Source organism: Protomyctophum bolini (genome assembly GCF_963924005.1).
Source record: "Protomyctophum bolini genome assembly, chromosome: 1".
NCBI lineage: Eukaryota > Metazoa > Chordata > Actinopteri > Myctophiformes > Myctophidae > Protomyctophum > Protomyctophum bolini.
Genome location: NC_137862.1, coordinates 35,661,488 through 35,674,085, shown reverse-complemented (window position 1 = coordinate 35,674,085; position 12,598 = coordinate 35,661,488). Strand labels below are relative to the sequence as shown.

The following is a 12,598-nucleotide window of genomic DNA, read 5'->3' as shown; positions in this document are numbered from 1 at the left end:
AATAGTCACCCTCATGCTATGGTATTTATGCCTTATACAGATCCTCAACAAAACGCCTTGAAGAAGCCTCCTCTTTAGCCCCAGGGATTTTCACTTTTCAGACTAACAGCAAGCATAGACAGGCATGTAGCAGCATGAAAAATATGCACACAGTACTTGATTTTCTTCCCTACGTGTCTAATATATGGGCATATATGTAGAGTGCATATTATAGCCTGAATGCTGATGTTGTCTAAAAAAATCATTTAAATGTTAATCTTTGTATGTGAAAGTATATTTAAGGATAGTAATAATAACCAGTTATTGTGGTAATTAAATATTGTTCACAAAGAACGTTGTCGTTTAAAAGAAAGAGGGGCCAAATGCTTTCTCAGGTTCAGTGAAGAAATGTACAAATCAATGGTCAGATCTTGATTAGGGATCCACTCACTGGCTTCAAAGAGATGCCCGTAGACAGCAGATGGGGGGAGATGGCACACAGCAAGACTGAAAAAACATCCTGCATTCACTAATGAAACGATCCCCCACCCCCAAGTCGTCATCTTGGATTTCACTGCCAGATCTCTCCAGAACCTTGTGTGTGGGCCCCTGAATCCTCAAAGGATCATATTGCCTTGCCTCTGCACTCTCGTTACACATGCATACACACATATACACCAACACCAATACACACACACCCACACAAGGTGGGCCTTGACAGAAGCCCTCATCGTCGCTGCCACCTCCCTCCAACCTCCATCTACCTGCTTATCCAATTACTGTATTGACTCTGCACATACAATGGGGCTCCCATCATGATCCACCCGCACCTTATCTTTATGGCTTCCCCTTGCCAACTCCTTTGGTGGTGTTCTGCAATCACTGCTATGGGCCAGACAGTACAGGTGGTCACATGGATACATTCTGCTGTTGCTGAAAGCATCCCAGCCCGTATCCCAAAACCATCGTCAACAGCCTGGGACTGAGACTGGCAGGGAAGCACATACAGACCAGCGGAGATGAGGAGGCCTAGGTGCTTCTATCACATTTCCTCCCTTTCCATTTCTGACTGCTTTACTCATCAGGATCCTGGCCTGTCGCTGTTAAGATGGATTGAGGACACTAAAAATGCAGCTGTGATAAACAGTAAAAACCCTAATTGCTTACACACACACACACACACACACACACACACACACACACACACACACACACACACACACACACACACACACACACACACACACACACACACACACACACACACACACACACACACACACACACACACACACACACACACACACACACACACACACACACACACACACACACACACACACACACACACACACACACACACACACACACACACACACACACACACACACACACACACACACACACACACACACACACACACACACACACACACACACACACACACACACACACACACACACACACACACACACACACACACACACACACACACACACACACACACACACACACACACAGTATCCGTAAGTTTCCATGCTGTGTAGTTGACATTTTGCTAAACAGGAAGCAGTGCATCCTAAATGAGAAAATCCACTTTAGCTGGGGAGGAACTTGTAAAGATTTGGCTTTTGTTGACAAGTTTTAGATGTTTTTGTATGATGTTAGGTATGGGTATAAGGTTTTCAAAAACCTGTGCAAACGAGTTGGGCTCGCCCAACGTTTGCAATGAATCCAATATTAGATAGGTATAGTATATGGTTGAAACGCCAAATAATCGATAGACGGAACATTTTCAATGGATTCTGTTACTATTGGAATGCTAAATAACATACTAACAATTTAGAAATAAAGAACTTCTGGAAAGGCATAATTTCTAAATGGTGTCCACGATGGCTGCCGGGAGCTATGCAAACAGGCCACTAGGGGAAAGCCGAACTCGTCACCAAAAGCCAAATCCTTGTGATTTTTTTTACGAGTTCCTCCCCAGCTACAGAAAATAATGGATGGAAGCAAAACAGATATTTTGTGAAAATTTTAAATATCATATGCCACTATAGTCTGCAGATCATCTGGAGAAAACTGCAGTGAATAAAGACAAAAAAATATATTCTAATAAATAACATAATAAAAGATAGTAGCACTTGAATTGTACTTAAAGACAACTTGGAAAGACAGGGAGAGAAATAATTAACTCTGCTAACAGTACAATAAATTAAGGCCCAAATAAGTATGTGTTAGAAGATTATTACCATGGCCTCAGACGGATGGTAAATCATGGTTCTCTGACCTAGCCTGGCTTAACTTCCCTTAACAATTTAACAAGCCACTTCTGTTCCTCCTCAGACCAGTTGAGGTCCAAACCAAAACCACAAGACAGCCACAATGCTATAGCCGGCTGAAGAGAAATACGACATGCAGGCAATGTTTGAGTGCATAGTGATCAGAGCACAGAAGGCCCTTCAGTCAGACACATGGAACCTAATTAGTTGATCTACATCTAATCAGTGTCAAGAAAGATACTGAATAATAATCTCAGGCCTGAATAAAGCCTGAATAGTGCTGTGTGACAACATGACATTTTCTTCAGAAAACAGTGTTAACATGACACCTATTTATAATTCCTTGTTTGTTCGCATGTTTCCTTGATGTGATTTGTATGTTTGTTTGTTTTTTTACTTGATTGACAGACACTACAAAAGATATAACTAAAACCATCATAGCTAGCCTTAATTACAGTCAACTGCTAAATGAATACTACAAAATGATAGAGCGGAAACAATAATTTCATCCACTTTTGTACACCTGTAAACCTGTGATGTGACAATTATGATGATTCCCGATTCCGATTCTAAGAAAAGTGTGCTGGTTGGTGCCTTGCATGGTTTCCGCCGCCATCGGTGTATGACTATGAATGTCTGTGTGAATGGGTGAATGTAATGCACAATCTATGTAAAGCGCTATATAAATGCACCATTTACCATTTACTTAAACATTTCACTTGTATTACCTGTGGCATGAATTTCTCATGATTGTGTAAAAATGTTAGCTAAAATTCACCATCATAATTTAACTATGTTAACTATATGAGTTCTCAGGCTTTATAAGCCATGACATTGTTTTAAATGCCTTCTCCTTTGGCTTAAAATCATATAGAAATAACAATTATGGTTTCAATATGATACAATATTTAGATCAAATCAGTCACAGTCATTGCTTAAATTCTTTGTTAAAATCGTCTAGCAATAAAAACAAAGCCCCTTTTTCCTTAAACGGAATGCTTTCTCTCAACTCCAGTACAAACCAAATAAACAGTACTCTAAACAGGAATTTTACATTTAAATTGCGTCTTAATTACATCCACTTATGTTTGGTAAACAATGATTTGACAAACTATAGTCTTTTAATATATAACACATTCCTGGCCTACTGCTCTTCACACTGAACTATATCACATTAAATTCCATGGAACTCACTATGTTTCTTTCTATCATTTTAAGCCAATGTTTTTACTGAAGTTCCCAAACAGGGCATAGCAGGCAAGGTCCCTTGATCTGGGAATGTATGCAGGTTTTACCACCTGACTACAAGTGTTGTTCTACTCATTGCAGGACAATAACTAGTCAGATATATACTGTATATGTTTAGGCTAATACACGACAGCTACCGACAGCATGGTCAGAGGGGCATATTATATTATTCAAATCTTTTAGCAGGCATATGGCAACTAATGACAAGAGAAACTACAGTTGAACCGTTAAGATAAGTGAAAAGGAAACAGAAGTTAAACATTATTTTGTGTGTAAGGTGTGTGTGTGTGTGTAGGGTGGGTAGAAGTTCAGGAGCCAAAGAGTGAGAGAGGTAAACATTCTCCCAACCAACAGTCATCCTGTTTGCGAGCGGGAACCACTGACTGGCTCCTTTCACCTCTGCTGACCACGAACAAAAGTATCATTCAGTCAAAGATGGATTGAGGGCACCAATGGTGAGCCAGCAAACTGGATCAGTGGAGTGTAAGACCCCTGCTTCCACCCCTCCTCTCGCCATTGGTCCCAACTTGTGCCTGTTCATGCTATGAAATCAATCGAGACGTGAGCTGTAACAATGCACATCCCACTACTACGCCATCCGCTGCACGCAAAGCATGAGTTGAGCTCTCAAAAAAACCCATGACCACTGACCAGATAGCTAAATTAATCTGAGAGGGCTGTTATAATCATTCTACAGCATAAATAGGCAGCATCAGGTAGCCTACATACCTGGAAAGGGTGCAGTTGTTAGTAACATGATTGTGTTGACTGAGGGGCCTCATTTTTCTCTAACCTCATCTGTTTTCCTGCGACAAGACTGTTTCCACTGCAGGAGCCAAGAATCACAACACCATACCAATGAACTATGGGCTATGTAGGTGACAGTTATTCCACTGTGATTCATTATGAATTGTACGGTCTCCTAAAATAAAATAAGGATAATAATCTTCATTCAGTAGGAGAAAGAACAGTATGACTAATGCTGCATATAGTTAACAGCTGGAATTAAAACTTATTTCTGAGAAATTATTTTCGGACCTGTGGGGCTAGCGAAACCTGAAGAAGACCTGAAGTCATTGGCTGCCTGAAACCTCTCTGTTTCTGTCATTATGTGTGTATGTGTGTGTGTGTGTGTGTGTGTGTGTGTGTGTCTGTGTGTGTGTCTGTGTGTGTGTCTGTGTGTGTGACTGTGTGTGTGTGTGTGTGTGTGTGTGTGTGTGTGAGCACACGTGCGTGCGCTCCCTGCACCATTTTCTTCTAATTGCAAATACCCTCTCTAGGAAAAGATTCCATTCGTCTGGTATCTTATCTATTTGTGATTCCAAACATGTCTGTTTCCAACAACGACTTAATTGAGTTCAAATCTTACCAGGAGAGACTCTTAAAATTATTCATTTCTGACTTAACATTTCTTCTTCACACATCAACATGTTATTGTCTTCATCCCCCTTTGCATTAGCCCAGAGAGGGAAGGAGCTCTACAGCTGCAATATGTCTCACTAATCCATCATGATCCCTAACCCCACTGCTCTACATACAAAAAGAAGAGGACAAGTAGAGTTCAAGAGACCGAGAACAGAGAGAGAGAGAGAGAGAGAGAGAGAGAGAGACTTTCTTAGAGGCTTGAATAAAATTATTACTGTTCACATTCAGTGAACTTAACCTATGAGCTTAATACATGCACACATGATATGCCACACTGATTTTCGACAGTTTGTTTAGAAAACAAAATGTTATGAGTTGACATTACTTTTATTAGGCAGCAAATAACCTAGACTTGGGAAGATGTGCAAAAGCACAAAGCAGTAGGCTACTAAACTCAATCTTAAAACGTTTCAGCTATCAAGGTGACAGTATATGATCAAATGTGTGTGTACATAATAAACAGTCTGATATCATAATCACAGCCAAGGTCATATTTCATTCTCCTTCATTTAAAAAGGTAGCACAATGATTACACCAACCTGCAATGAATCGCTGCCTTGACACTGTCAGGTGGTTACTCAAGTTTATGATTAACCCAGCAATTGTGAAACATTTTTGGCTAACTAACAAGGGATAGGCCCTCTATTGCCAATGTATGAAGTTCCAGTCTCCATAGGCAATAATCACAGAACTTCAAAAACGTGCAGTCCAACTATCAAAGTATCCACCTGCGCAAAATGTGGTTGAAAGTAAATTAGATACATTTGTTTGGCTAGTAATGGTGTCACATTGAAGCCAGAACCTGAGAATGTGTACAGTAGCCTAGTAATGACCCAATATACATTGTTTCATATTATACCTGTAACAAGAGTTTAACTATAACAGTGGTACTGGTCAGCCGGTGCATTGCTGTAGTTTTAACATGGTTGCAATTAATCTCGATTGAAAGATCGAGCCATTTTAAGAATATTAAATTGAATAACGTCATGAGCCTAGCTGGAGTTCTGCCTGTACCAGTGAGTTAATATCACATCTCAAGTAGAGGAGGGACAGTAAAATATGGGATGTTAAGTTAATTTTTGGCTCACCAATGTGAGCCAAAAATGCCATAGTAAGTGCCATAGTAAATAGGCCTACGTTGTGTATCATGTAGCTCATGCTGTGCTAAATTGAGACCTTATAGTCGCGAATAGACGGCAATAGGCTAATAACAATCTTTAAAACATTTCCTCTGGCGAGCCATTAGCGCGAAAGTTTACACCACCGATGTAGTGTCCTCCTCAACATAGGCTGCATATTCACTAACATATGGGTCTTGACTCTTGAGGAAACTGGAAAGGGGAATGCATAATGCATTAAAGGTTTATTACGATCGATTGTTTCTTTGTAATACTTACAGGTAATAAGTGAAAGCACTTAGACCAGCTGGGATAGTGGTCAGTCCTTTCCCAGAGCAATCTGCACCCCCATCTTCATCGCAGCTGCATGAGGGCGAACAAATAGCCGGAGTCGACTGCCCTCCTTGCCCAGTGGCACCAAAACGAAGAAAATAACACCACAGAAATATCCAAACGACAAGCACACGCATCTTCCCGTGTGTTCTGGTGCAAGCAAAAAGCCCCCTATAGATCATTTATTCCGTTCGTCGACTTCTCATGTGGTTTACTTGGTTGTGGCATGAGATAAAACATTCCTCTAAAAAAACAAAACAAAAAAATATATATGTATCTATATAGTTCGTATGTAAACGACCTATTCAAAATGTCCGCGTTTATTTCACGCGTGTTGAATACGAGACTTATCTTTGAGTACTACTAGTTTACCATGCAATAGGAACATTTCTCAAGCCGTGTCGTATTAGTCCATGAAAATAAAGTAGCACCACCGACGACAAGAACGGCAGTCTACCTTGCGTTATTATTTTTTTCCGTTTTCGATGTCCCATTAAATAACCAAACCAAACATCGGCTCTTAACGCGTCGTCAACAGCAGAGAGATTAAATAAACACCTTAATGTTAAAATACGCCATATAACCGCTAGCATTCGCCGTCCTATAGTTAGTTTGTTTCCTGTACAAGATCACCGTCAGCTTTCAGCCATTTCTCACGTTCCCTTCCTTCGCTCCCGACATCAACAGCATGCCTCTTGCTCGGCAAGCACCCTACCGGACAACCTGACACACTAGGCCTAGTCCCGCATTAGCATAACCTGCACCACAGCACAGCGTCACTATTTGGCAACCATGCATTAAAATACTTTATCATTTAGAGCAGTGGTGGTTCCCAAACTTTTTCATGGCAAGGACCCCCAAATTGACACTAATTATCCCGCGGACCCACATTTGAAAAAATATGCCAGGGCAGGGACCCCATAAGAGAAGAGTTTTATGGCTCTATAGCAGTGATTCTCAGAAGGTTTAATTTCAAGGACCCCCGGTTTGACATGCATTACTCTATAGAACCCCATATAATGGCATTTCTATCTCCCCAATCCCCAATTAATATTATAAAATCAATCAATGTCTCATTTAACTCTGAGGGTGTACAGATGAAACCAAATGGACCCGTTAGGGCCCATTTGGTTCCATTTGTACACTCACATGTTACAGACACATAAGGATCCATTTGGTTCCAATCATTTAGCTGGGGACCCCCTGGAATTCCTTCAAGGACCCCTGGGGGTCCCCGGACCCCACTTTGGGAACCACTAACAGCGGTTCTCAAACGGAAGGAACCCCCATATATATATATATATATATATTGTGGCGACTGACACAACTCAGGAGCGGGAATCAGGATTGCCTATTCACAAAGGCATTTATTGAATAATTCTGCAGAACAGAACAACTTTTCTCTCTTTTCCTTTTGCATGGGAATGCAGTCAAACACAATTAAGTTCATTTCCAAGGTAGAGAGGAGGATCTTCGTCGCTGGACTTCGTCGCTGGACTTCTTCGCTGGACGTCAACAGTATAGGTATACAGTCACAGAGGTTCTGGGTGAGTACTCCTGCAATGGATTTCCATAGGTGAGTATATACGGTATAGGTATACAGGTTTAGATTAGGCCCCCTTAGCTTAGGTTCTTCTTCCCACAGGTGAGATAACAAGGAGTACGCTCAGGCTACTGAACCAATGTCAATACATGCGCTGAGAGCGGCTTTTAGAACGGTAAGTATTTCTACTCAGCCTGGATGGCCCGCCCGGTACCCACTGGATGGCCCGTCCAGTACCAGCAGAGTAGTTCTGGAGCAGCGGATTGTGTGTCCCTGGTTTTTCCCTAATGGGACTGATCTAGGGTAGCTACTGGGACGTAAATTGGGACTTCACTTGATCACCCCGGCTGGGTCACCCGAGTGAGGGGTATGATGTTAGAAGACCCGGAACCCAGATGACCTTGAGATACATCACTGAGGATACGTCCCAGTTGCATTCTTGGCAGGGTTCCCAAACTTCCCATAGCCTACAAAAACATATGCAAAATGTCTACCATGTCCATTTCCTGTGAAACTTCACATTGGCCTGTTACAGCACACAGGTCCTCTTTATAAGTGACACCAACACCGTATTGTTCAGATTTATGCTGAGGAAGGCATCTGGGATGGGTCACGGTGGCACAGTCGGTAGTGCTGTCGCCTCACAGTTAGAAGGATCTGGGTTCGAGTCCCACTGGGGATGCTGTGGGCGCTGGGGACATGTTCCCTCCTACGCGTCATCAGTGCCCATACCCGAGGCAGTGTTGGCGAAAGGGCCTTTCTGTGTGGAGTTTGCATGTGCTCCCAGTGTCCCCTAGGGTATAGGTACCCTCACATGTGAGGTACCCTTACACCGCAGTTGCGGTCCCAAGCCTCCGTATAGGGAGTATGACATAAAATAAGTCCAGCTTTAATGTAACGTACAATCCATAATTATTCATATTCAAATGACACCAGGCTCAGACTGATTAACACAGCATTGAGGTATACTGTTGAGACCCTTGGAGGCTCCGATCCAACTAGACTCATGGACATATGACTCCAAGCAGTTCAGCTTCATCACCTTTCAGGTGAGGGCTCTATTTTTCGGCCATGCTAAACCCCCTATCCATAAACTTCTTTGCCTTTGCCTTTGCCTTTTTACTTTTCCAAAACTTTACTATTTTGAAAAACATTTTGAATAGTTAAAATAGCCAATCTACAAGCTCACAACATGTCGATCGGCTAGTTGAACTAAAAACATTTTTTTCAAAATGGTAAAAAAGGGATAAGGGGTTTAGCATGGACACAAATATAGGGTTGACAGTTTGCTCTGCTGTTGGTTATGGTTTTAGAATAGAATAGAATTCTGTAAATTGGCAGAATGTGCACAAGAGGTCATACACCTCATGTTAGAGGTATCAATAAAAGGTTGACATTTTCCAAACTATTAATTAATTAATCTCTATTTCATGGGTCTTGGCATGTAGGCCTATACAGTAGACTAAACATTTGTGGCATCATTTAAGTATTTGCAAATTCTGAATCAGATCTGATGTGAATTTATGATTCAGATTTGCAATCATCTCTCTTCCTTATCATCTTGCTTTGTCATCACCGATCCTCTTGCTTCCAATATGTCAGAGTCACTAGGTACAGTATATAGTGTGGCTTACTCAAAATGCAAACCAAAAAATAACATCAAAGATTATATTATGTATTAATCCTGAGCCCCTGAACAGATGTACTTACATTAACACAATGTAAATGACTATGAGATGATTTGATAAGGAGTACAATGCTCGCCTTTGTGTTTCAGCAACATTGTAGCCAATGTGTTAACAGATCTTTTAACTTTCCCTCAGCAAGAGAGAGACAGCCAGCCAGCAGGCAGGCAGACAGACAGACAGACAGACAGACAGACAGACAGACAGACAGACAGACAGACAGACAGACACAGACAGACAGACAGACAGACAGACAGACAGACAGACAGACAGACAATCACTGCCCTATACACAAAATCCCTTTGTTAAAAATAGCCGATCTACAAGACCTAATGTGTTGCAACCAATTATAGATAAGCTATTTTTGACAAATGTTCCCCCCAGAATATGGATGCTGTGCATCAAGTGGTTAAGTACCCTATTACGTATCAAACTAAAGGACATGGTTGCACAGACATTGCACATTGGAAAATAAATATATTAAAATGGAATACATCAGACAGTGAAAATCACAGCCTGTTTGTGGCAGGCTGTACCAAAACGATTATTCAAATAAATATAAAGTATGGTCCATTCTCATTGTATAGGTACACATTGTCAGAAGGCTGCTTCAAAAAATATCTTACTCATGTTTCTAATAGTTTTTTCTAACTAGGTGATAGTGAAGCCATACTCTTATGAAGAGAAATACCACCCCTCAGTGGTTAGATTTTCTCTGTGCTTCAAACTTTTTTTATCCACACTAAATGGTAGGCTACTATAATAATAATAATTGAGTTATTGTTTACTTTAACACATTCACTTTGAAAAGGTTTTAAAAAGTACACAACCGCGTGAACAACTAGGATCACGTGGAATATTTCATGACCAGGATTGTTGAGGGGCGCTAGACCCTCCCATGCAGCTTTGTCTGTTTGTGTGTACCCCATAGTGATGATTTGATTGTCTGAGCACCTCAATGATTTGATTGGCTGAGCAATGTACGTATTGAGGATAAAAATCACACCCATGTGAAGTGAGGGGCGCTCTTATCATCGTACATCATCATGATGTAAAAAGGACAGTCTATTTGCTCAGACACTGTATGACGTAACGTTTTCCATTCATTGTCAATGGGAATTTAGTGTAAGACAAAGTTTGTGAACATACACTAAAAGCTGGATATAGGAGGTGCTATCGCCCCTGAAAAAATGAGGACAGAACATTGAGGATGGATGCCACAAATGATTAGCCTTGAGGACTTGAGGATATAAGGACTTGAGGAAAGGATTTGATGAGAGACAGCTTCCTGGAGAAATTAAGAATGAAACTTTCCCAGTTGATTACTTACATGACAACAATGATTTATTGTTAATACAAGTTCACAAGTTCATGTGTGCCTACATAAACTCAGTCCACAGCCCTCACAGAGTCCACATGCAGCATACAGATCGCCAACCCAGGCAGCCATGCATATTCGACAAAAAAAAACATGGTGAATGGAAAGGAGAAATAGTACTGTGAAATATATGGTGTCTCTTTGACTGGAGAAACTTGGGTAGTCAGCTGTATCCAGAACTAAACAATATTTAATAGGGTGACTTCATCATCATAAATTATTATCATGATAAAAGGCACAGGTGTGATTCTTTCCTATATTTAAAATATACTTCACATTCTCAGTTACCTATTATATTACAACATCCCCTTTCTATCTATCTGAGTGCAATAAGTGGACTCGACTTGTGTTTCACAAATGTTCTCATTGCTACTGCTGCCCACAACTATGTGCATAACAATTGCTTTTCACGTCATAGTGTTTGATAGAGGGATACTAAAACCATTATTGATACACCGAATGAACATTGACACTTACTTCACAGATTATAAAGAACTTTGAATTATAGCAATTACTTTAGAATTGGCCGAGTATGGCTTAGTTAAACTGGCGGTGTCCACAACCAAACATCTCTTTTTGCACTTTAATAAGAAGTGGTCCTGACCTGGCTGAACATGTCTTAACTATGCAAACGGGCAAAATAGCAGATAGGCTACTACATGCCCTTAATTAATATAAACACTTCCCCAGGAGTTAAATATGCTGGCGAGTTTTTAGGTACTTTTAGTAGAGTACCACTGCTGGAGTAAGCCATCTGAATGGCCTCCACAATCCAGTCTGACCTTAGTCACTGGCTTCCCCATGACTCTAGTACCCCATGCCACAAACAACTGACTGTTCTGGCCATGTACACCCGTATGGCCCTGACCGGGCACAAGGTGTGTAACCTCTCATCCTCAGCTAACGCGAAAGGAGGGGGGTGGAAGGACCTCAGGTCCACTGGCACAATGGTGGCATTGGAGTTCTTAGGGACAAACGCTGGGTTAGGCTTAACCGTCACCTTAGTCTTGTCCTCATTAAACACTGTGTAGTCCGGGCTTACAGACAAGGCCTGTAAGTTACTGCCACCAGCAGGCTTTCAGACCCACTGTCTCCAGTGGTTCAAATAGGGTCTCCTATAGTTCTCATATAGTTCGACAGCATTCGACCTGAGCAGTCGCATTCCCAGGAGCTCTCTCCAACCAAGAACCGGTAGCTATGTTTTCAACTTGTTCCGCCTTTTACCTATTCTTCATCCTATGGATTACGGACGCATGCTTTAATTCAACATGGAGTTTACACCAAGAAGAGATGGAACGATACGGAAACGAAGCAGATGAGTTTGAGTTTCACAGCGACTATTTCCTCCTAAATGGTTTGGAATGCAAACACATTTCTTTTGGGTCGGCGGCGATTCATGGCCTGTTAACAGCGAACCCGAATCGCAAGTACAAGCCCCCGACTGGCAAAATGGATCGCAGAACTGTGATTATTTTATGCCTGTTGCTATCGGGAGACATTCATTTCAATCCTGGACCGGTTACACGATCACAAGCGGTCTCACAAGCGAGACTGCTCCTACAGCAAGAGGTACTTCCGCAAGCCACAGCCGTTCCCATCGCAACGCG

General features: G+C 41.5%; 1 protein-coding gene across 1 annotated transcript in view; it reads right to left on the bottom strand.

The window, feature by feature from the left end:
• The window catches only part of lgr4 (leucine-rich repeat containing G protein-coupled receptor 4), a 31,652-nt gene extending 24,569 nt beyond the window's left edge, over positions 1-7,083 (bottom strand). Inside the window, exon 1 of the mRNA XM_080766700.1 lies at positions 6,332-7,083. Coding sequence (XP_080622826.1) covers positions 6,332-6,567 — 236 coding nt within the window. The 5' untranslated portion in view covers positions 6,568-7,083. The remainder of the gene's footprint in view (positions 1-6,331) is intronic.
• Positions 7,084-12,598: the final 5,515 nt, after the last annotated feature.